The sequence below is a fragment of the Capra hircus genome, chromosome 5 (genome assembly GCF_001704415.2).
Source record: "Capra hircus breed San Clemente chromosome 5, ASM170441v1, whole genome shotgun sequence".
Lineage (NCBI taxonomy): Eukaryota > Metazoa > Chordata > Mammalia > Artiodactyla > Bovidae > Capra > Capra hircus.
Window position 1 is genome coordinate 67,511,538 of NC_030812.1, and position 26,068 is coordinate 67,537,605.

General features: G+C 42.2%; 1 protein-coding gene across 5 annotated transcripts in view; it reads left to right on the forward strand.

Moving 5' to 3' along the window:
• C5H12orf75 (chromosome 5 C12orf75 homolog) overlaps positions 1,520-26,068 on the forward strand; it is a 45,362-nt gene continuing 20,813 nt past the window's right edge. For all 5 annotated transcript variants that reach the window (XR_001918081.1, XR_001918080.1, XM_018048209.1 and 2 more), the window contains exons 1-2: positions 1,520-1,857; positions 18,806-18,830. Coding sequence is in view for 3 of the 5 variants with exons in the window: in XM_018048209.1 (XP_017903698.1) it covers positions 1,812-1,857; positions 18,806-18,830 (71 nt within the window). In the remaining 2 variants the exon portion in view is untranslated. The remainder of the gene's footprint in view (positions 1,858-18,805; positions 18,831-26,068) is intronic.

Consider the following 26,068-nt stretch of genomic DNA (forward strand, 5'->3'; position numbering starts at 1 on the left):
AGAGGGTGACAGAGGGTGAGATGGTTAGAACATGAATATCTCTAGGAGATAGTGGAGGACAGAGGAGCCTGGTGTGCTGCAGTCCCTAGGGCTGCAAAGAGTTGAATGTGACTTAGTGAGTGAACAAAAGCCTGACTCCAGTAATACTTTCCCAACTATTAGGCTGAAAGATGCCACATAAATTCACAGTTCTGTCATTAAATCAGAGTTCAAGTTGATCTGGAGTGGCCTTGGCTTGCAATAGCTTGAAATAGGATCTCAGTTCTTTGACCAGAGATTGAAGCCAGGTCCAGGCAGTGAGAGTGCAGAATCTTAGTCACGGGACCAAGAGGGCCAGTGGCTAGGTCCTGGTTCTTCTGCTTTGGAGAAATGAATTTCAACAGAGTTGGAAGTAGTGAAACAAATGTTTTTCTTGGGAGGAAAAAAGTATATCGTGGATAGACATACACAGGTGGGCTCAGAGAGAACTGTGCACCTTTGTGGGCACACTTAGTTGCTCAATCGTGTCCAGCCCTTTGTGACCTCATGAACTGTAGCCAGGGGATCTTCCTGACCCAGGGATTGAACCCAGGTCTCCTGCATTGCAGGCCAATTCTTTACCGTCTGAGCTATCATGGAAGCCTTTCCGGTAGCTTCAGTCACTTATCTGAGGCAGTTCTTCTGAGTTTCCTCTGGTCAACCATCTTGCTTTGCCTGGCTCTGAATGCATATTTGGTATAATTTAGGGCCCTGCTCCTCTTGTATGCAAGCATCTTTTGGCCAAGATGGATTCCAGTGCAAGGGTTTCTGGGAAGTTGACGGAGTATATTATAGTCCAGCAACTCCTCTCTTCTCTGACTTCTTAGGAACCTTTCTGTGTACGTGCAGTTTGGGGGATCTCTTTGATCTTAAGAATGAGAAACATGTATGTAGTCTCTTTATCTTCTATCCAAGCAGGACTGGGCTCCTGTCAGTATCTTCATCTTGGAGCACCTGCCCAGAGGGGACAGATGTCAGCTGCTCAGTCTGAAGCCCGTTTATCTTTTGCATCAAGGTTCTGGATCCAGGTTTTTCAAAATTGCAGCAGATACTTAAAGTCTAGTAGGTTAATATGACCAACATAGGGAAGACTTTATGTTCCTGTTACCGGCCAGTGTGGATGGGGGAGCAGAGTTGTATTGGCTTTCTGTTAAAGCAGAAATGGATTTCCGTTTATAGAAATATAATATATTTGGGGGAGGGGAGCGCCCATTTGCTCAAAACAGGTGTTCCCCGCCACTTCCTCCACCGACCTCCTCCAGTCTCCCGCCCCACCCCCCCAAAACACACATCCTGAAGTAGGGAGGGGAAGTGGGGAAAGAGAAGAAAAGGCAAAGAGGATGTGAAGGGCTGCCAGGTGGGCATCCTCCACTGCCCTGCCTCACCCTCCAGCCCGCGCCGGCCACACCCCTCAGCCCCGCCCTCACCCCCAAACCCACTTTAAACTCCCGCCCCCTCTTAACGACGACCAATGTCCGGCCGGGGAACCCTCAGGAGGCTGAGGATTGGCCGGCGCCGCGGTTGCCGAGGTGACGGGTGGGTCCGGCGGGGTCCCAGCGCAGGGTGCGGCGGGGGAGAGGATTGCCTTGCAGTTTCCGCCCCGGCCGGCCCAGGCCTGCAACGCCCTGGTTTGCGCTCCTGGGTAGCTTGAGGAGGTGGTCCCTGAGAGCCCCTCGGACCCGTAAGTCCCCCGCCCGCCTCCGGCTCGGGGCGCGCCGCCCTCCGCCTTCGTCTCCGCCCCCAGGATCTGCGGCTGCCAGCTCCCGAGCGGGGCTTCCCCGGCCGGCGGCGCGATGGGCTGCGGGAACTCCACCGCCGCCAGCGCGGGCGCGGGCCAAGGTGAGCAAGGCGGGCGGCTGGGGGTGCGGGGACCGCGACTCGGGGGCGGCGGGGAGCTCTGCAGGGCTGATCGCCTCTGCGGGAGAGGCCAGGAGAGAGGTGGCGAGAAGGAAGGGCGCGGGGACCCGGGGCAGGGAGGGCGTGCAGCCCCCTCTCCCCGTCCCCGATTTCGGGACAGGAGCCGATCGTCCGGTTTAGGACAGACTGCAAACGGCATTTCCCCTCCCTGTGCGGGGGCGGTCACGCCTGAATGAGGAGAACCTGCAGGGCGATCCTGCGGAGGGAGCGCGGGGAGCCCTGGTGGCGGGGCTCCCCTGCAGCGGGTAGTCCCGGCACTCTCCTAGGAGAGAGATTTCCTAGTCGTGGCCAGCGTCTGCTCCCTCCCTTCTCGCACTCGCTTCCGCAGGCCTCGGGCCCCAGCCCCTCGCAACCCAGAGTCTGCATCTGGAAAAGTGCAGCAGAAAGATTCAGGACTTTCTTTAGGGGGAGGGAAGGTGCTAGTGGGTTGAGAACTGCAAACAGGGCACTAAAAAATTCATCTGAGTCTGTCTTGATGTTTAAGACCGGCTGGGCTGTTCTGAGAAGCTGCAGTATCGAGGATGCTTTAGAATATGTGTGACAGAGCTTTAATATTAGCAGTGATCTGTTCATATATTTTTCATAAAAAAAAATTGAAACTTCTTTATACACTTCTTCATTGTGTTGATTGGCCGGGGAAGTCGTCTAGATTCCCCCTAGTCAACCAGGCGTTGTGTCAAGTGACTTATTCCAAAACTCAGCCGTTCTTTTTGACTCAGCTAGTGTCTACTGATTTAAGAGTCTGGGTCTGTTTTGAGTAATACAGTATCTGCTGACCTATTTTGGTGTCTTTTGGATAAAGAACTCATATCTCCTCCAATTGAGATCAATCAGACGCCACATCCCATCCCAACCAGCAAATGGGAACAGCGCTCTGATGCTGCAGTGTTTCTAGGGCCGGAGTGAATGCCCGCTCAATGACTTTGTGACCTTGGGCCCTTACTTCCCTTGATCCAGACCTCCTGGAAGATGTAGTTTAAAATTCAAGCCTTTGCAGTTTATTTATTTTAAAGTTTATTTTGATGTTCACCTATGGAATCAAATATGGCAATCTGCTCTTTTAATTAGCGAAGTTTGTTATTCCTCTCTGGCTGTCAGTGACCACACATACGGAATATTTTAGGAGAAGGCACTAAAATATGTGGGATTCTAGTCCCAAAGCTGTGAATGAATCCAGGTAATGATTCATTGAAAAGTTTATCTCTTACAGGTCATCTTTACCATCTCAAATTAAATTCCCAATCTTGTGACAGGCAGAGAGCTCCTGGGGGAAAAACCCTTTCAATTCTTGTAACAGAGTCAAAGGTAGTTAGCTTAATTAGTGCCTTAGCATAAGGACAGGAGTCTCACTTGAGAGTGGCCAGAGAGCTCTGTGTGGAAACCTGGAACCATGTCAAGACCACATCCTGCACCAGGAATTAAAATTTACTCTTTAACAACTGAGGTTGAACTGCGTGGGTCCACTTATACATGGATTTTTTTTCAATAGTAAATGCTGTAGTACTACATGCTCTTCAGTCATTTAAATCCAGGGGTGTGGGACTGCGGACATGAAGGGCTGACCATGAATTATACTCAGATTTTCCACTCTGTGGAGGGTTGGTGCCCCTAATCCCCATGTTATTCAAGGGTCAAATATAATCTCTCAACCTAACATGCACTGTGGCCCTATGCCTTCCACTGCATGTGCACCTTACTTGTAAAAAGGTTAAAAACCATTACCTTTAGTTTGGTACGTTTTCCATATTATCACAAAAAGAAAGAAAAGAAATCATAGGAAGGATTTGTAACCCATTTACTTTAAAGCAGAGCTAGCTTACTTCAGGGTGTGTTGCCTCCCTGTCAGGGGATTGAGCCCTAGTCTCCTGCGTGACAGGCAGGGATACTTCAGTTCAGTTCAGTCGCTCAGTTGTGTCCAACTCTCTGCGACCCCATGAATCGCAGCACACCCGGCCTCCCTGTCCATCACCAACTCCCGGAGTTCACTCAGACTCATGTCCATCGAGTCGGTGATACCATCCAGCCATCTCATCCTCTATCGTCCCCTTCTCCTCCTGCCCCCAATCCATCCCAGCATCAGAGTCTTTTCCAATGAGTCAACTCTTCATTCTGCTTGCAGTGCAGGAGATCTAGGTTTGACCCCTGGGTGGGGAAGATCCCCTGGAGAAGGAAATGACAACCCACTCCAGTATTCTTGCCTGGAAAGTCCCATGGACAGAGGAGCCTGGCAGGCTACAGTCCATGGGGTTGCAAGAGTTGGACGTGACTTAGTGACTAAACCACCACCACCAGCTTACTTCATTTATATCTTTGTTTGTTAATGAACTGCTTGTCAGGTTTGGAGACAGAGGGAGGTTTTCCATTGCTAAACCAGGATGATGATAAGTGAGCTCTACAATGGTGATGTAAGAAACAGGCAAAACATGATTCTCTTTACAAATATTTGGTTGACCTTTATTCCCCCAATGAGCACATTCCTTTTTATGTAAAGGGAGATACAGTTATATTGAAAAAAACCACTCTGAGCGCATGTCTTCTTGATGAGTAGCCTCACTTTTGTTCACGAAGGACAGCTCCTGTAAGAGCATGCTGTTCTCTCAAGCTCGCTCTTTGCTAAAAATTACTGTATGTTCAGAGAAGAGGAAAATAGCGAGGGCAGACTGTAAAACACGAAGGAGAGGAAAACATTATGAGTTGGGAGTTATTGCATCACCTCTTTGATGACTCTGCCCTTGTCTCTGAGAAGTCATCCCTCAAACATTTTTCTGCTGGTGAGTCCGGGTGCCTAGCCTCGGGCTTTGGTCATCGTTACTTCGAAATTTTCTGTCAGTTGATGGTAGCACCTTAGGTTCAGAAAGGAAATGCATCAAGAGGAGAGATGGAAGGGTAAGAGAACTAAACCACAGTGCAAAGGTTTCTTTCAATTGTGAACTTTGGCATCAGCATTAAATACGCTATTGCCCAAGCTGCAAATGCATGTCACTGAACCCAAGTAAAATGAAATGCATTAAATTGGGGTTGTCTCCACCCTCCAGTAATTACAGTGCAAAACTTCTGAGATGTCCCAGGAGTCTTACACTTCAATAGTCATTTTTAAGCTTTTCAGCAAAAAAAAAAAAAAAGAGAGAGAGAGAGAGACAAAGATGGTGGGCAGGTGCTGAACTTGAATGTGGAGAGTGAGGCTCAAGCTTGACATTGGCACTGTGCTGGCTGCCGCTGTGGGCATTTCACTTTAATTTTTGAGCAACAGAATAGCGCTCTACTGTAATTACTATATAGAAGTGGAGTAATACCACACTGAAGGTGAAATGGTGTTCCCTGAATATTTTTCTGTAAGAACACAGCAAATCTGCTTTCAGAGGATACATTAGCACTTTATAATAAGGAACCCCAACCTGAAATTGCCATTGTAAGCCCTGTCTTACTCCCTAAGTAATTCAGGTAAAACCAGATAATTGTTTATTTTCCCTGGGCTATCTGGACAACAGCTTTTCGTGGTTTTTGTCTGGTGAAATTGGTTTATATGACAAATTGGTATTTAGTAGTGTGCTTCAGTAAATTTGATTCTGTATGTCCAATACATGGAGAAGCTAAAATGCAGTACAGTGAACAAACAGCCAGAAGGAATCAGCTCATACAGGCCCTAGATAAATTAGGTCAGATTTCCTTTGCAGTAGATTTCTAAGTGTAAGCTAGTACATGGTCCACCTCTGTATGCAAAGTTTCATACTCTATTAGGGAATTTTAGGGCAAGAGTAGGGGCAGCCAGCAAGGGATGACTGTAGAATGAAATCAAGCTTTCCCCTTCTTGAGTTGGTTGTTGAGGTAGGAAGATTCACCATTTGAGAATACCTGCAAAGCAAAGTGTAGTCAAATATACACTGAACATCCAAATGCCCAAGAGATGTGGAATAAATGATAGTTTATTCAGAGAAGTCTTCAGGGAGGAGTCAAAGTATCCATGCTATCAGGGTAGAAGGGGACATGAGAACCACTTTGATTATACCAGCGTGGTCCCCATCTGATGTTTTAGGACCATCACTGTCTCAATGTAGGAATTTGATTTTTTCAAACCTTGAACTATACAGGACTTGTATTTTCCATTCAGTGACAATTCAGTACATTTCCCCTGCATAGTGTAAAGTCTAGACTCTAAACTTTAGAGGAACGTCTGGGTTTAAGAGACCATCTTTTAAAGATTGAAGTATTGTTGATTTACAACGTGGTGTTGATTTCTGCTATATAGCAAAGAGATTGTTATATATAGTTTTTAAAATATTCTCTTCCATTATGGTTTATCTTAGGATATTGAATATAGTTCCCTGTGCTATGTAGTCAAATAGTGTTCTTTTTCCACCCTACGTATAGTAGTTTGCATCTGCTAACCCCAGACTCATAGTCCATCTCTCTCTCATCCCCTCTCCCTCTTAGCAACCACGAATCTGTTCTCTGTGTGAGTCTGTTTCTGTTTCGTAGATACGTTCATTTGTGTAATATTTTAGATTCCACAGTGATATCATATAATATCTATCTTACTTTGATAGATAAAGAGTCCATTTTGAAAGGGTTTCGTTTGCTACAGGTCAGGGAGCTGTTGCTTTCTCTGTGTCTTTGCTCTACGTCTCTACCACTCTCTCGCTCAGCAACCAGATTCTCTATTCCCTTGTTTTTCCTTGCGTATATTCCTTAATTAGGTGGAGACATGCACACCCCTGCATTTGAGCTGATGAACCATAGCAGGTCAGTCATTTTCTGTGTGTAGTTATACATGTAGGTTGTTGCCTGAGTCTGTAATGTAAACCAGGAAATCCTATTTTATGTGAACCAGAAAAATCCCTTCAGAGTTTGGATGGTTCCAAATGTGTACAAAAGCCTGGTTCAGTGTAGACTATTTTGCAGGCTGTGAAAAATATTTGCAGCAGCAGAGTCATTTCAGAAGTGTTCTGCTCCTGGTAGTTGATTGAATTGTTGAGTTGCTATTGAATTGTTGAGTTGCTTTTTCTACCAGAGATGTGTAAGTAGCAGCTATCTGACCATAACTTAGTTAATTACTAGACTCTTTCTATAGTGGTTCTTCTGTTATTTATATACTAATAGTCTAAGGAGGCGGGGAAGAATTTTATTCTATTTTATCATTGTACCCAGGGAGTTACTATAATTCTTTTGGGTCCAGTTACTTAGGTTAGTTATCACCTTATCCTCTATTAGATACATAATCACATTCTCTTCTGTTGCTGTAGCTATGCAGTCCAGCCTTCATCTACATCTGTAGATGGTTTCAGTCAGTTCACTTCAGTCACTCAGTCATGTCCGACTCTTTGTGACCCCATGAACTGCAGCACGCCAGGCTTCCCTGTCCATCACCAACCCCCGGAGTTTCAGACTTATGTCCATTGAGTCAGTGATACTATCCAACCATCTAATCCTCTGTCGTCCTTTTCTCCTCCTGCCTTCAATCTTTCCCAGCATCAGGGTCTTTTCCAGGGTCTTTTCTTTATATCAGATGGCCAAAGTATTGTAGCTTCAGCTTCAGCATCAGTCCTTCCAATGAATATTCAGGATTGATTTCCTTTAGGAGTGACTGGTTTGATCTCCTTGTAGTCCTAGGGACTCTCAAGAGTCTTCTCCAGCACCACAGTTCAAAAGCATCAATTCTTCAGTGCTCAGCTTTCTTTATAGTCCAACTCTCACATCCACACATGACTACTGGAATGGTTTGGTAGTTCTGAAATTCAGCCACTGTGCTCAGCATTAGTCCAGGCTGTGTAGTGATAATAATATAAAATTTTGCTGATATCATCAAAGAAGTCATTAATATCTTATGTGCTTCTTCTCCCCAACTCACTTAGTCCCCCCCTCCCCCCACCCCCCCGCCCCAACCAATCTATCTTTCTGTTCTTTAAACATGCTCCACTCATTCTTGTTATCTGTCTATTTGAAATACTCTTTCGTGGAGAGCTGATATTTTATTTATTGTCATTTTTGTTCCCCTTCCCCAAAGGTAAGCTTCATGAGAGTCTTGTCACAGCTGGACGCTCAGCCTTGAGACCAATATTCAGTCTTTCAGTGGAATTTTTTGGGTCTTAAATTTTTTTGTTGTTGAGTGGATAAATATATTGGGGAAACAAAAAAGATACAAAATTAAGTCCCAACTTGTGTAGGCACTCTGTGACTGATATAGCACTAGAGAATGAAATAAAACCTTAAGCAACCAGGGAAGCCTGCTTGGAAGAGGTGGGACTTGATTTGACTTTGCAGAATAGGCAGGATTTGGATAAGCAGAGAATGGAAGGGAGGGCACTTTTAGAGCAGTACAAAAACGGGGGGACAGAAATGGGCTCGGTGCATTTCGGGGCAGTGAGAAGTCTGTCCTGACTGGGTCAGTAGTTCACATTGGTTGCAGAGTGTTGGAAGTAAGAACTGTCAGGATGGGTGTTGGGGAGGACAGAGAGGCAAGAAGGCCTCAGAACTGAGAGGAGGCTCTGGAGCCCAAAGACCCCAGGTCAAATCCTGCTTTCATCATTTATCAGCTGCATAACCTGGACAACTTCCTGAAACTGTCTGTATCTTAGTTTCCTCAGCTGTAGAATGGAAGAGTAGTTATAGAACCTACTCAAGATTACATGAGTTAATATATATAAAGGGCTTAGAGCAGTGCCTTATTGTCTAAGTACTCAATGTGTTATTATTAATTCAGGGAAAGACTGCCATAGACTCGCATAGAAGGAAGGAGCCAGCAGTAGAGTGATGTCATTTAAGGCTGTCGTCAGGAGTCTGTGAAGTGAGAAGGTTGTTGGTGAATGGTGGAGGCATTGACATCAAGGACCCCTGCAAGCCAGTTAGGCTGAGGACCCGCTACATGTGAGGGAGGTAGGAAGTGGAAGTGAAGCTGCTCAGTTGTGTCCGACTCTGTGAACCCATGGACTGAAGCCTATCAGGCTCCTCCATCCATGGGATTTTCCAGGCAAGAATACTGGAGTGGGGTGCCATTGCCTTCCCCAGGGAATCTTCCCAACTCAGGGATCAAACCTGGGTCTCCCGCATTGCGGGCAGATTCTTTACCATCTGAGCCACCAGGGAAGCCTGGGGGAGGTAGCGGGAGGGAGAAATGAAAATGAACACAAACTGTTAGAGCCTAGGAGAAAGGTGGCGCTAGTGGGAAAGAATCTGCCCACAATGCGGGAGACCTGGGTTTGATTCCTGGGTTGAGAAGATCCTCTGTAAGAGGGCACGGCAACCCACTCCTCTATTCTTGCCTGGAGAATCCCATGGACATAGGAGCCTAGTAGGCTCCAGTCCATGGGGTTGCAGAGTTGGACACGACTTAGCACAGCAGGAGGAGACTGGAAGGAGCTGCTACTCCCTCTGAAGGGAAGGTGGGAGGATGCAGGTGACCCATTATCCTCGTGGATGGACCGCATTTGACGTGATGTGAATGACAAGATGTGTGGAAACACCTCTGTGCAGACAGTTATCTCTGGCACGAAAGGATTAGGAGGTTCACTTGTTCCAGCCCCCCAGGATCGATGTTGCAACCACGTGACTGCTTCATGAAGGTGACCCAAGAGAGTTATTCAACTCTGCCATGAGCCACTTACAGCTCAATAGAGACATAGCTTGAATTATAGCAGCTAAATGTCAATGTGTTGCCTTATGTCTGTACTTATATAGCTGTGTTTATTAATTTTTATCTACTGAAGGCATAGTATTCAGCAAGGGCAACCTGTAAACAAAGAGATTTTCTCTTAAGAACATTCACGTTCATTGACATAATTTTATTTGTGACAACATGGGTTGGACGTAGAGGATATTAAGCTAAGTTAAATAAGTCAGTCAGAAAAAGACAAATACTATGTGTTTTCACTTATATGTGGAATCTAAAAAGTGACACAAACAAATCACTATAATGAAACAAAAACAGACTCATAGGTACAGAGAACAAACTAGTGGTTGCCAGGTAGTGAGGGGGGCTTATGAGTGAAATAGGTGAAGGTATTAAGAGAGGTGTGTATGTGCCAAGTCGCTTCAGTCATGTCCAGCTATTTGCGACCCTATAGACTATAGCCTGCCAGGGTCCTCTGTCCATGGAATTCTCCAGGCAAGAATACTGGAATGGGTTGCCATGTTCTCCTCCAGGGGATCTTCCTGACCCAGGGATCGAACCAGTGTCTCCTACGGCTTTTGCATTGCAGGCGAATTCTTTATCTCTGAGCCACAGGGAAAGCTCCATTGTTAAGAGGTTGAGTTCAGTTCAGTCGCTCAGTCGTGTCCGACTCTTTGCGACCCCATGAATCGCAGCATGCCAGGCCTCCCTGTCCATCACCAACTCCCGGAGTTCACTCAGACTCACTACCAGTTATACAATAAGTAAGTCTTATGGATGTAAGTCAGCACAGGGAAAATAGTCAATAATGTTTTAATAACTTTGGTGCATAATCTATAAAAACGTTGAATCTTATGTTATACCTGAAATTAACATAATATCGTAAGTCAACTATGCTTTAAAAAATTTACCTTTTTAGGATACACTGATCTGAAATTTTTTCTCCACTGTTGAAGGAATGACTTACGATTCTGTGTCTCTTATTGGCTTATTGAAAAATAGACATTGCTGTAGATGAACTAAAGAGCTGTTGTTCTATTTCTTTTGGCCAAATTGAGCTGATGACATAGTTTTAGAACTATTATGGGTCAGAGGAGACATAACAAGCTGTCAAAATTAAAGGGAGCTTTGTTTTTCTTTCTACAATTATGTTTACACAATTCTCAGAGAGACGTTTTTCTTTCATAAAACAAATAAAGAGTAAAACGTTCCTGCATATTTTTATTATTTCCCATAAGAGCCATAATGATTTATATGTCGGATTAAAAGAAGAGTGATTTGTGCGTCTTCAGTGCCTTTTAGAAATTCTTCATGTGCATAATTTTATTTTCTGGTGTATGTGTTTAAGTTATCACTACTCAGTCTGAACAAAGAGATACGATTTACTATGTAATTTAGCTATTCCTTTGTTTGTGAGCAGTTCCAGTATATTATATCAGCGCTATGAAGCGCATAGAGAACAGCGATGAAAAAGGCATTACTAGAGTGTTTTTTCAAATGTACATATGTATGTGACCTTTCTTTTAAAAGAGATAAATATTTTCTTTTTGTTAAAATTTGGCATGTGTAAGGAAATGCATAAAAATAAATATATGACTCTGAACCATATTGAAAATGTACTGGGCAGTACAGGGCAATCTAGATTGCCAATAAACATCTGTCTATAGGAACCAAGATGTTACAAATATCTGCTTAATATCACTGAACTGATGTATATTGCAGCTGGCTTTATCATGCACTAGAAGTAAAATTTTGTCTGTGTTTGCAGAATATGTGATATGTCATGTTAAATTTAATTTTTCCTCAGTATTAATTTTCCTATGTATTTTTTTTTCTAAAGGGAATTTCTGCTTTTGGAGAGGTAGAGGAGCACAGGGATGAGAAGTGTATTGGGTTGAATGGTCACCTCTAAAAAAGATGTGTTCTCATCATAATTTGGAATGTGTGAATATTGTCTTGTTCAGAAAAAGAGTCTTTGCTGGTATAATTAAGGATTTTGAGATGAGGACACCGTCTTAGATTATCTGGATAGTCTCTAAATCCTAGGTGATGAAACGTCTTTGGAAGAGGCAGACAAGGAGAAGACAGACATGGAGAGGAGGTGATGTGAGGACAGGGGTAGAACAGAGAAGGCACTGTGTGGCCACCAGCCACAGAGTGCCAAGGAGGACCTACTGTCCCGTGATGCTAAGAGGCCTGGACCGTGTTCTTTCCACAACCTCTGCAGGGTGTCAGGACCTCCTGACACCTTGATGTTGTACTTCTGTCCTCCAGAACTCCGAGAGCTCGTATCTCTGTTGTCTTAAGGCATTTAGCTTGTGGTGATTTGTTACAGCATTCCTGTGGAACTAACACAGAAGACATTTTTCTAATTGTTCCTGGAATGAGATAAAATCAGAAAATCAGAAAATGAAGAGTTTACAAACAATACCTGCAGTGTGAATAATCATTTACTGAAGCAGATACAGCACCGTTCAATCTTACTGTGATTCATACAGCATTTCAAGGCTGTTCAGAGCCTCAGTTATTTATGGGGGTGCCCAAATTCTATAAAATGTGAAGGTTATCTGAGAGGTTTTTCCTTCCTGGATGCCATCTGCCTCTCCAGTTCTCTGACAGCATCCAGTTCAATTCTGATGCTCATATGTGGAGTTACTGTCTATCACCGTAGGTTTGAGTGCTGAGTCGCCTGAGATGGTCTCATTTCATACACCAGTAGCAAGTATTGGGTCCCCAGCTTACTGGCACTGCTGTCTGACTTGACAGCAAATTTGGGGGTTCTCACATTCCCCTCCTCAGATCTGACAGTTTGTTAGTATGACTCAGGAAGGTACTTTCCTTATTGGATTAAACGTACTAGTTTATATAAAGGACACAAATGAACAGCCAGATGGAGAGGTACAGAGGTCATGTTAAGAGTCTCAGGCATAGGGGTCTCTGTCCCCATAGAATTGGGGTGTGCTCCCTCCTGGCACATGGATGTTCAGCTCAGAAACTTTCTGAACCCTGTCCTTTTAGTGGTTTTTATGGAGGTTTCATTACATAGGCCTGATTGATCAAATCATTGGCCATTGGCGATTAACTTGGTCTCCAGCCCCTCTCTTTCTCCAAGAGGACAGGGAGTGGTGTTGAAAGTTCCAAGCTTCTAATCTAGCCTTGGCTTTTCTGGTGACCAGCCCCCATCCTGAAGCTACCTGGGGTCCTGCCAAGAGTCACCCCATTGGAAGAAACAGGCTCCTACCTAGCACCCTTCTCTCAGGAAGTTCCAAGGGTTTTAGAATCTCTGTGCCAGGAAGAGGGAATGAAGACCAAATATATTTCTATGATTCCTCAACATCAGATTAATTTTTTAAAATGTTTGAATAAATTGCATTTCCTGTACATTTTTAAGTGACTGAGACTCTTGACTTTGGGACTCATGAATACAATTTTAAAATCTTTTGATGAAAGTAAAAGGTATAGACTTCAGTGGCAGTCCAGTGGTTGAGTCCACGCTTGCACTGCAGGGGGCATGGGGTTGATCCTTGGCTGAGGAATCCTGCATGCCCCACAGTGCAGGCACTTCCATCAAAAAAATATATATGTATACACAATCACGGTGAAATGAGGCAATATTGTAAACAACAATCTTCTAAGTGTTAAAGAAACAGTTGTATTCAGAAGGAAGTGTTGTTTACGTACCATAACCACTTACATTTTTTGGTCACTGGAACTGAATATGATACTTTTCTGAGAGTAGACCTTTACCTCCCGCTTCCATTTTTTAGGAAGATATTTAAAATTATAATGATCAATAATACAATTTTGGAAAATAGTCGTTAAATCTTTCGACTCACAAAAATTCTAATTTAGGCCTATATATTTTGTGGTGCTTCTTTCCCACAAGAAACATGGTTACCTGCTTTCCCTTGTGTTAATATACCATAGCTATGTTTAAACAGTGGAGAGGCATTTTGGCAGGAAATGAAGTAGTACTAACAGGGAAAAATGTTCTACCCCAGGGGCCTTGAAAGAAGTAGCTACACCACTATAAATATTTGTTTAATAAATGATGAATCTCATGAATCATAAACACAACTTAGAGCAAATAGGATTTTGCTGCTATTTGAATTGTTCTAGTCAAAGTATCTTTTGCATAAATTATCTAGAGAAGAACTCTCCATCTGGTTAACTGTAATCAATGTCTAGATGAAATATGATTAAAATGTTGCACTGAGGGTAATCAGAATTTTCCTTCTCTTTCTAGTAATTTTATGATTTTATACTTTTGCAAAACAAAAGATACTTTGCAAAAAGATATTTCATATTTTATATACCTAGAAATTCAGATATTTTTGCTGAGAGTTTCAACAATTACATATTTTGTTTTTCTTTTTCTCTGAGAAGTTGTATGTCAGGGAGTCATGTTCTACCTGCCCTGGTTATAAGCTTATCATTAATCCCTTGCTCCTGTGAAGGTGTATGCTTTCTTCCCTTTTAGAAAGATGAATGTACATTATAATCATATCTTCATATCTATAGGCTTGATGTATATACATCAAGTCAGTGTTTCTAACTTCTTGGCCTCCGTCACCACTGCAGTTGTTAAATAGATGGTGCCCTTTAAGAGAGGTGCATTTGTGAACATAAGAAATGGCCTGCTGATTTCCTTCTGGAAGGTAACACCTGGCATCTGCCTTGGGCCTGCTGGGAAGTTAGATGGTGAACCCAACAGGAAAGAGGCCGTGGGGGTGCCCGGAGTCAAGGTGAAGTGGATGCAGGGTTTCTGGTGACTGATGGAAACAGATGCTGAGGAGACAACATGTGACTGTTTTGAAATGAATTTCACACACACGCTTACTGTGGTTTGTCTTTTCCGGTGCCTTTGTCGGCCCAGGATTAGAAGCTGAAGCAGAAGGATCTAGGGACTGTCAAATAAAATCCTGGAGCAGGAATTTTACCTGGGTCTTCTTCCTTCCAGTTCCATGCTGTTGTTTCCCTACCACCCTGCTGCCGTCCCTCAGAGGCAGTGAGGTGGCTTCTGTCCACTCTGCCCTCCGCTCCATCTCTACCAGCCCAGCGCGCGTGGCCCTCACATCATGACCGCCGTCTTCTTTCTGTTTGACGTCCCAGAATCCGTTCTGATGCCTTCTGCTCTCTCCTCCCCTGAGCAACCCCCAATCATTCCCCATCTTTTTCCATGAAAATGAAACTAAGAAAACGAGGATGTTTATTTTCTTTTTAGACTTTCTCCCAGATTCTCATGCTTGTTTTGATTCTGAAATAAAATGTCCATTTTTATGAGTTTTTTGGTGGCACTAATCTTTTGTTTATTTTTTCCTGTTGAACTCTCCACTATTATGTTTAAGATTTTTTTAAATTTTAGGATTTTTTTTTTTTTGGTTTTATGATCTCAGATTCCAAAGCCATTTTTATTTATATAATCTTAGTGAGAGTTGTGAAACAGAAATATTACTCTCCCCTGAGTAAAGACTCTCAAGTTTGTTACAAAGTTCAGGTTTGGTCAAAACCTTTAAAGAATTTATTTGAGACATAGTCTTTTTTTAAAATTCATTTTTAAATAATTTTGTTTATTTATTTTTTGGCAGTGCTGGGTCTTCATTGCTGCTTGGGCTTTTTCTCTAGTTGTGGCGAGCAGGGGCTTCTCTATAGCTGTGGTGCACAGGCTTCTCATTCCAGTGGCTCCTCTTCTTGGGGAGCAAGGGCTCTAGGGCACCCAGTTTTCAGTAGCTGTGGCTCCTGGGCTCTGGAGCACAGGCTCAGTAGTTGTGGTGCGCAGGCTCAGTTGTTCCGCGGCATGTGGGATCTTCCCAAGTCAGGGATTGAACTCATGTCTGCTGTGCTGGCAAGCAGATTCTTTACTGAGCCATCAGGGAAGCCTGACACATAGTCTTGATTATCTTTATTCTTTTCTTTGAATTTGCAGTATTATAGGTCCTAGATTAATATCTCTTGGATAAAGTTCTTACAATTTTGGCAATAACTCTTCCTGCAGACTTGTTTTTATTTTGTAGCACGTTTTCCTTTATCTTCATACCTATGTGACTTGTACAGGAGTTAACTCCCACTTCATAGATAGGAAAACTGAGAAACTAAGGAAAATGTGACTGCTAATAACCGTGATGCAGTGCAGGAGATCCAGGTTCTATCCCTGGTTTGGGAAGATCCTCTGGAGAAGGCAATGACAACCCACTCCAGTATTCTTGCCTGGAAAATCCCATGGACAGAAGAGTGTGGCAGGCTACAGTCTATTGGGTCACAAGAGTCGGACACAACTTAGTGACTAAACCACCACTACCAATAACAGTGAGCTATTTTTAGGTGCCAGACTGGGTTCTGTTCACATCTTTTTATAATAAAAAAATTTTTTTTTTTGGCTATGCCCTATGGCACGTGGGATCTTACTTCGCCAGCCAGGGATCAACCTGCGTCCTCTGTAGTGGGAGAGTGGAGTCTTAACCACTGGATCACCAAGGAAGTCTCAACTTTAAAAATGTATTACTTTTTTTTTTTTTTTTTTTGCTGAGGTACAATTGACGTGTACCATTATATTGGTCTCAGGTATACAATAAGATGATTCCATATTTATATATGTAGTGAAATCACACAGTAAGTCTAGTTACCGTCTGTCACCATACATAGTTAACTTTTAGGATTTACTGTCTTACAACTTCCAAGTATGCTGTATAGTATTATTGACTGTAGTAGCTGTGCTGTACATGACATCCCCATGGCTTATTTATTTTAGAACTGGAAGTTCGTATATCTTGACTTGTTTCACTTGTTTTGCCCATTCCCCAACTTGCCCACCTTCTGGCAACCACCATTCCTTTCTCTGTATCTATGATTTTTTTTTTTCATTTGTTTTGTTTTTGAGATTGCACATATAAGAGAAATCACATGGTATTTGTCTTTCTCTGATTTATCTTGCTTAGCGTAATTCTCTCAAGGTGCATCCATGTTGTTGCAAATGGCAAGATTTCCTTCTTTTTTCTTCATGTGCGTGAGTGCATGCTTAGTCACTTTAGTCATGTCCAGCTCTTTGTGACCCCATAGACTATAACCCATCCATGGGATTTTCCAGGTAAGAATATTTGAGTGGGTTGCTGTGCCCTCCTCCAGGGGATCTTCCCGATCCAGGGATTGAACCTGGGTCTCTTAACATCTCCTGCATTGAACGGTGGGTTCTTTACCACTAATGCCACCTGGGAAGCCTGCTGAGTAGAATTCTATTCTATTAGTCTATCCTCCTGTATCTGTATCTCACATCTTCTTTATCCATTCATCCATCGCTGGAGTTAGGTTGTTTCCAATCTTGGCTATTGTGAGAAAAGCTGTGATGAACATAGGGGTGTATATATCTTTTCGAATCAGTGTTTTTGTTTTCTTTGGATAAATGCCCGGAAGTGGGATTGCTGGATCATATGGTAGTTCTGTTTTTAATTTTTCTGAGGAACTTCTATACTGTGTTCTGTAGTGGCTGCACCGATTTACATTCCCACCAAGAGCGTGCACTGGCATCCTCCTTTTTCCGCATCACTTGCCAACACTTGTTATTTGTTGTCTTTTTGAAAGTAAGCATTCACACAGGTATGAGGTGATATCTTGTGGTTCTGATTTGCATTTCTCTGACGATTAGTAATGTTGAGCATGTTTTCATGTACCGATTGGCTATCTGTATGTCATCTTTGGAAAAATGTCTATTCAGATTATTTGCCCATTTAAAAATCAAGCTGGTTTCTCTCTTTCTCTCAACCTCTCTTTCTCTCTTGCTATTGAGTTTTATGAGTTCTTTATATATTTATATTATTAACCTCTTTTATCAGATATGTAATTTAGAAGTATTTTCTTCCATTCAGTAGGTTGTTTTTTCGTTTTGTTGATAGTTTCCTTTGCTGTGCAGGAATTTTAAAAATTTGATGCAGTCCCACTTGTTTATTTTTGCTTTTGTTGCCTTTGCTTTTGGAATCAGATCCAAACATTAATTTCTAAGATGAGTGTCAAGTAACTTACTGCCTATGTTTTCCTCTAGGAGTTTTATGGTATCAGGTCTTACATTTAAGACTTTAATTCATTTTGAGTTAATTTTTGTGTATGATGTAAGATAGGTGTTAAGTTTCATTTTTTTGCATACGACTGTCCAGTTTTCCCAAGACAGTTTATTGAAAAGACTATGCTTTCCACATTGCATATTCTTGCCCCATTTGTTGTAAATTAATTGAGCATGTATACATGGGTTTATTTCTGGGTTCTCTATTCTGCTCCATTGATCTGTGTGTCTGTGTTTTTGCCAATAACATACTGTTTTGATTACTATAGCTTTGTCATGTAGTTTGAAATCAAGAGCATGATGCCTCCAGATTTGTTCTTTCTCAAGATGCTTTGGCAATTCAGGGTCTGCTGTGGTTCTGTAGACATTTTAGTATTATTTGTTTTATTTTCTTGAAAAATGTCATTGGTATTTTGATAGAGATATATAGATTTTAAAGAACTTCATGGTAACTTTTGAAAAAGATATTTTTATTTTCCTCATTTGACATGAGGGAAGTGAAGTTATAAGAGGTTAAATGATACTTAATTCCATGTAGCTTTTAAAGTTGGAACTAAGTTCTGTTTGTTTAAGTAAGGATATTAGGGGGCAGAAGTGCAGATGGAACTGTGTTGTGGGCAGAGAATCTGTGATAAGTGAGAGGGCTGGGGTCCAAAAGAGATGGGTTGTTTTTGACATGTGGGTGGGAAGCAGAAATTAGAGGGTTCAGTAGCAAATAGAATAAGAGCTGGAAACGAATGTTGCTCCTTTTGGATCTGGGCTCGCATCTTTGAGACTTCCCAGTTCATTTAGGCTGTCATCTCCATTTTGTCGTGTGACTTTGCTTTACTTTTTAATTAGTGCGTCGTGTAACATAACAGTTCCATGTAGGTACCAGCTTAGAAGTCTTGTGGCTTAGAACAGAAAATATTTTTCAAATTTGTTACTGTATCTGTAAAATTAGCAGATTAGATTGGGCTGTCTTATAAAATTCCTTTCAGAATCAGGACTTTATAATTTATAGGAATTGTTAAAAATGGACAGACTAAATTCTAAACCTAAGATTTGGCTTTTTATGATTTTTTCTGTTCTCCTTTTTCTTCTTTTGTGAGATGATCTTTCAAAAAATCATATTCTCAACTCATCTCTTGAAAAAGTTATTTTAGTTGGATATTTGGCTTAAGATTTTTGTACCAGTGTTATCAAGATAACAAGAAAATATCTTTTTTTCCTTCCAGGCCCTGCAGGAGCAGCTAAAGACGTGTAAGTACTTAACATTGTGATTTTCTTAACTGTTTCTGAGGAAGACACTGTTTTCATGATTATGACCTTTAGATATGCAGGTTTGGCTGAAAAGACATGGAAGTACTTTCTGTACTGAACACAAATCAAAGCTCTCATTTGATTTGTAACTAAAGTGCTATTTAAATGAACGGATTATTTGTGACTTTTTATTTTAGCCTTTCAGTTGCCCTAGCACTTTAACCCAGAACTTTATGAAAGGGAAATGTTTAATTGTGTTTCCATCCTAGCTTGTGTAGAGATTTCTTCTAATTGCAAGCCTGTGATTATGGCAGAATTAAGCATCTAGCTTCTATGACTATGCAACATCTTAGAGTTTAGCCCGTTGGGAGGGGTGGGAGCCAACCATTTACTAAAGACACACTGAATTGCTTTGAAGTTGATAAATAGACATTTGAGTGAATGTATATGTCCATTCAAAGTAATCAGCACTGAGTTGAATTTTAGACCACAGGACCATTTGAGGGTTTCCATCATGCATCTTCTTTGCATCTTCCTACCTTGAATCTAGGTATAGATAGGACATTGCAGTAGTTCACTATTTAAGAGTGTTTGTGGCACTGGGAACTATATTCAATATTCTGTAATAAACCATAATAGAAAAGAATATGAAAAAGAATATATATATATGACTGAATATATACATATAACTGAATCACTTTGCTGTATTATATATCAGAAACTAACACAACATTGTAAATCAACTATACTTCAATTTAAAAAGAGATAAATAAAATGCAAATATTCTGGAAAAAAAAGTGTCATTTAGGGAGCTGGGTAGTGAGGGTGGAGTAGGGAAGGGAGAAGGTAGGCATGAAGAGCCCCCAAGGAGAAAAATAGAAAAAAGAGTGTTTGTGGTCACTCCATGGATTGTGGGACCAGCCTCTGTTCAAGCCGCTGCAATCGGTTTGGAGGTCAAGACTGATGGTGCCACACACACGGACCAAGAGGGCAGGAGAAGATGTGTTACTCATATAATGAGGCTTTCTAGAGAGTGCAAGGTGGTCTCCTAAACTGATCATTCGGTTTGCATGAAGGAGGGGGTAAGTGGCTTTGTTTCTTATTATGAGTGGTGCTGAGGGTGGGTGTGGGTGGTGGGCAGAGGAGTGCCTGGCTGTCTCCTCCCTGTTGGCATACATGGAGGAGTTCACAGGTGATTTTTTAGGCTTGAGCAGTTGTAGGGCAAAAGGATCAGTGGGACTTGAAAGCTTTTGTCACAAGAAGAGTCAGGCATTTATATTATATATATATTACAAAAAAGGAATCCAGACAAGATTAGATTAGGGCTATAAAGTTTGGGGGGGATTAAATAAGCTTTTCATATGGAACTTGAGGTACAAAGGAAGCAGTATAGAATACTTCAGTCTCGTGGTTGCAGTGGTTGAGTTTATTACCAGAGCATCTAGCAAGAGCGCGTTCAGCATCCTTATGTGTTCCTGGTATGGCAGTGTCTCCATCTCTCCTTCAGTCTCTCCCTTCCTTTTCTGTACGTTGTTGCCAGGTTAATCCCCTGCCCTTTCAGGATCTTTGCTCCCAATTTTAGATTAGTCTCCATTGCCCATGGGATTGAGTCCAGAATCCTTTGCAAAAAGGAAAAGGCCCTTTAGGTTTCAGCCTTTAGGAGAAGGAAGCCCTGCAGTCAGGGAGTGACAAGGTCAAGGACCCAGCGGGGAGCTGGGTGCTCTGAGACCACTCTCAGGGTCTCACACTGACTTCCTGATTTCTGTCTTGCCTCCTTCATTTGTTTTTGCTGTTCCCTCTGCCTGGAATGGCGAATTCTGTCTAAAAATTCTGTCTATTCTTCTTGGCTTTTATCTTATCCTTTATGAGAAGAACATCCCTGACCTCTCTGTTAGTTGTGGTATCTCCCTCTTCTGAACTCTTACAGCAATTTGGACTTTTTTCCATTGGGAATTGAGAGAAGTCCCTTCTAGTTCATAGTATCATGTTGGGGACATAGCTAGTGTGTAACAAATGAACCTCATAATTTTTCTTTAAGGAGAGATTGATTGCATGACTTCTTTTAAAGGTATGGAAGTTTTTAAGAAGATTTAGTGATGGCTTTTTGGATGTTTTTGTCAATATTAACTTCTCCAGGACATGAGATGCCATTAACTATAACTACTTTTAAATTGTTTATTTATTTTTTATTTTTGACTGCGCCAGGTCTTTGTTGATGCTCCAGCTTTTCTTTAGATGTGGCAAGCGGGGCCTACTCTCTAGTTGAGGTGCATGGGCTTCTCGTTGAGGTGGCTTCTCTCGTTGCAGAGTACAGGCTCTAGGGCATGTGGGCTTTAGTAGTTGCAACTTGGTAGTTGCAGCTCCCAGGCTCTAGAGCACAGGCTGAATAGTTGTGGTCCATGGGCTTAGTTGTCCTGTGGCATGTGGGATCTTCCCAAATCAGGGATCAAACCCATGTCTCCTGCCTTGGCAGACAAATTCTTTACCACTGAGCCACTAGGAAAGTCCCTTGACTACTTTTAAAAATCTTGAATTCATTAGATTTAAATGTCCTGTGACTTTGTGTACCTTATAAGTTCTGTAACTAAAAAGATATAATTTTATTCAATAAAGAAAGTGAAAGTGAAGTCGCTCAGTTGTGTCCGACTCTTTGTGACCCCATGGACTGTAGCCTGCCAGGCTCCTCTGTCCATGGGATTCTCCAGGCAAGAATACTGCAGTGGGTCACCATTTCCTTTTCCAGGGGATCTTCCTGACCCAGGGATCGAACCCAGCTCTCCTGCATTGCAGGCAGACGCTTTAACCTCTGAGCTACCAGAGCCCTTTAAAAATAAATTGGTAGATTTAATTGGAAAAAGTTAAAGAGAAGTATAGTGTTTTTTCCTTGCACAAAAGGTATACTCAAACTATTTTTTTTTAAAAAGCAGAAGCTGTAGATATATAAATCTTGACTGTCATATTAGAAGGTGTCATGAATGAAGGAGGAAACCAAGAAATTAAGACAATTTAAACTTTTATTGTGAAGATTTAAATTTTTTGTTTTTGTTTGTCATCTAAAGAGACTGATCCCAAATTAAAAGAAGTGGCCAGACTCACATCATGGATGCTGAGAGTACAGAACTTCAAATAGGACACACAGCATATTATATAGACCACATAAAAATCTTTTGGGGGGGGTTGTGATTGTTTTTATAAGTCAGAATCATTATAATTGCTCCTTTAATATATAATAAAAATCCGTGCTCTAGGGACGGTTTGGGATTTTTACAGTATCTCCCTTTTACTATTATTTGCCTGCTTTGTATAGGCAAGAAACCAGGATATAATAAATAAAATGATATTTTTGCCCTAGAGCAGGTCAGTATCTACTGGGGACCAAACTACAGTGTAATAAGTGCTAATTATTAAAATAGTCAAAATATAATGCTAGTCTGGGTCTCGAAGGGTGGACAGGAGTTTGTGTGGGGAGGGGAAGAGTGGCAGGGCAGGGGAGAGAACAGGAAAAGAGGCCCATGGGTACCAGAGAGCCTCATGCTCTTCTGGAAAGTCAGCCAGTGTTCCCAGAGCCTGTGGCACAGGCTCAGACAAGCGGAAGATGAGGCTGGTGGGCCGGAACCAGCTGTGAAGGGCCTTTGGTGGCAGGCTGGTCACGGTACTTGATTTTTATATGCATTCAAGAGCCATTCAGAATTTTAAGGTGGGGACTTCCATGACTGTGTTTGGGCTTTAGGGCGATGATTCCCAGGGCAGTGGGCTGTGTGAGATGGGGGAGGGCTGGAGGCACAGAGCAGTAGTGGGGCTGAGGCCACGAGAGTGTCAGACAGCAGGCAGGACACGGGAAAGGAGCAAAGGCGATGATGCATTCAGGGCACACCTGGAAATGTCATTGATAAGACCTGCTGAACTACTGAATAGGGAAGGAAAGGAAAGGAAAACCTGAGGTGAAACGATAGCTCTATGGTTTCAAACTCGAGCCAGGCGAAGGGATGGCTGATGACTCAAAGAGGTCACATGAGCTAAAGGGAGAAGAGAAGCCATTGGATGCGACGTGATGGCCACACTGGTCACTGGGGGATGTGGTTTCAGTTGAGTGGAGTGAGTACCAGTGGAGTCAGCGTGGCAGTGAACTAGGAGTGAGGAAGTGATGCCTGGTCTTTTGTTTTACAATATTAGGTAGTAAGGGATGGAAAAATGTGGTAGCTTAAAGGGGAAACGTATTTTAAGAAATATATTTCTGTTATAAAATAAATACTAAGGAAATTTGTAAACCACAGAAAAGCATTTTAAAAAAGAAAAAACTCAGCTATTATTCTACCATGAGAGACAAGAGACAATCAGCATTAATATTTTACATAATTTTCTTCCATTTCTTTGTGATTCTTTCTGCCTGATTATGTATATGGGCGATTTTATATATTGAAGTTTGATTTTCTTTCTCTATTTATTTTTACAGAGGAGACAGCGGGTGCACCGATAGGTGAAAGTATAGGAACCAGTAGAGTAAGAAAAGCTGAGGGTGGTTTGGGGAGGGGTTATCTGTGTGAGGGAGGGAATAATTGGTGGATGTAGATTCTAAAACACGCAAGAAGGATCAAAAACATAGAAGGTTCACCTTACCAACTTGAGGTAGGAAGAAAGCATGAGTAAAGATATATGGAAATTTAATCCTCATAAGACAGACCTACATGTATATCAGGGAGTGAGACTTTGTTTTTCTCACTCCCTCTCATCAAAATTAAACTACAGAGCACTCACATGCAGAACAAAATAGAAGTGAATTCAACTTGATGACATTCGACAGTTTTCGCAAACCTGAAAGTCAACCATGCTTTTATTTTATTTCAGTGAATTATCTTAGCTATTTGGCACAGATAGGTTGTGTCGGGATATTTTTGGTTGGAAATGGCAGAAGCCCAGCTTAAACTGGCCTAAACAAACATAAAGGAATTTATTGGCACGTGTAACGGAAAAGCTCCAGGGGTTCTCCCTTAGTCACAGCTGGATCCAGGTGATCGAATGACAGGAAGAAACTCTTTCATCTTTGCTTTCCTGTGTTTGGCTCCATTCTGAGGCAGCTTTCTCTCAGTGGTGATGAAGATGGCCAGTTTTTATCTCATTGGCTTAATTCCCTTGAAAAAAGAGCTTCTCTTTCCCTGAAGATTGATCAAGTCATAGCGCTAGGCTCTCCCTGGCCAGGACATGGGATCAGGTGCCCCTCTCTGAACCAGTCAGTGGGCCGGGGGAACATGGGTTTCTCATTGGCCAGGCCTTGGTCACGTGCCAACTGCTGGAGCCAATCAGTGTCCTTAGCCTCACCTAACTTTAAATAGTGGGAGAGCAGTGGTTCCCACACCGAAGAAAAATTGGGACGCTGTTACCAAAATGGGAGAGAATTATAACAGGGCAGGCAGAAAAAAAGCAGGTTTTCCATGTAGGTCAACTTTCATATTATTTCAAAATAATCTTTTGATTTAATTTTTATTGGAGTATAGTTCCTTTATACTGCTCTGTCAATTTCTGCCGTATATCAAGGTGAATCAGCCATTTGCATTCATATATCCCCTCTTTTTAGGATTTCCTTCCCATTTAAGTCACCACAGCACACCAAGTTGAGTTCTCTGTGCTATATAATAGGTTCTTGGTAGTTACCTATTATATACATGGTAGTGTATATATGTCGATCCCAGTCTCTCAATTCATCCCACCCCTTGATTTACTTTTCAGTGTGTGTGTGTGTGTGTGTGTGTGTTTTACAAATATATTTTGAGTAAAAACAGTATTAAACAAGTTGAATCAAATTTAATGTTTGCTGTTGAAAACAAAAGATCATAGCCACTCAATTTAAACAAGGTTATTCAAATACTTCTTTCACTTAAAACTTTTAAAGTGATATTTCATTAAGATTTTTCTTGACAAAGCAGTTTTATTGTTATGGAAGGTAACAGTTATAGAGAAAAATATTTTGGAATGAGTTACCATAAAATGCATCAAACCTCAGTCTTTTTAAAAAGCTGAAATTACATATCTCTGGTCTTGAGTTTCCTTGGAATCCTTTTTAAATTTCCCATGTCTAATACATCTGTGTCAGCTGAGCCCTCTCCTAATTAGAGATCTGAGTGTATCTGATAACTTTGTTTCTCCTCTGTGAAGTGGCATGCAAGGCTGTTTTCTGAGGGTGAGGTAGCTTGCTGTTGCTGCTGCCAAGTCGCTTCAGTCGAGTCCGACTCCTTGCGACCCAATGGACTACAGCCTACCAGCCTCCTCCGTTCATGGGGTTCTCCAGAGTACTAGAGTGGGTTGCCATTGCCTTCTCCGGAAAGGTAGCTTACTACTCAAACATTTTACCCATTTTCTGGGGTTAAGAGATTATCTAGCATTGGAAAAACCTGCATTTTGGAAGCAGAGAGGCCCGAGTTTAAACTTCTCTCTGCCCTCTACTGTGCATGCGTGCTCAGGTGTGTGTGACTCTTGGAGACCCCATCGACTGGCTCCTCTGTCCATGGAGTTTTCCAGGCAAGAATACTGGAGCGGGTTGTCATTTCCTTCTCCAGGGGATCTTCCCGACCCAGGGATCGAGACTGTGAATCCTGCACTGGCAGGTGGGTTCATTACCACTAGTGCCATCGTAACACTGGGATGATATTAACTGTTCAGGGTAGCCATCTTCGTCATTATCATCATCATTCTCAATTTTAATAGCATGCCATAGAGTGAATTCCAGTACTTGAAGTACATCATCTAACTCGCTACCCCTGATAGTGTGATGAAGACAGTAGTGCTTTTTTATTTTACAAATGGGGAGATGGGACACAGAGAAGTTAAGTAACCTCTTAAGGGTTAGGATGGTTATTGATACAGTATATTTAATATCCTAGCATAATACTTGGTATTATGTGTTGTCCCCTCCCTCATAAATTGTAGCTAGAATTACTAGGTGGTTTAAGGGTTGTCGAAAAGGTTTGGCAGTGCCTCTGTCATGAATCACTGATGGGAGAAGACCCAGTGCATCAAAGCCCTCGCTGTGGTCAGAAATCTCACATTCCCATTGGTTGTCCATCAACGCATGACTAGATTTTCCTCGGTGGGACTCTGGAATAGGAACAGGCAGAGAAGCAACTGGGCTTGTTCATTCAGGGATAGAGAGGGATTGGTGACCAGCAAGTATTGCTGAAATGTTTGACTACAAGGCACTTGCTGGAGAGAGGGGGAGGGGAAGCACTAAGGGGCTGATAAAAGGG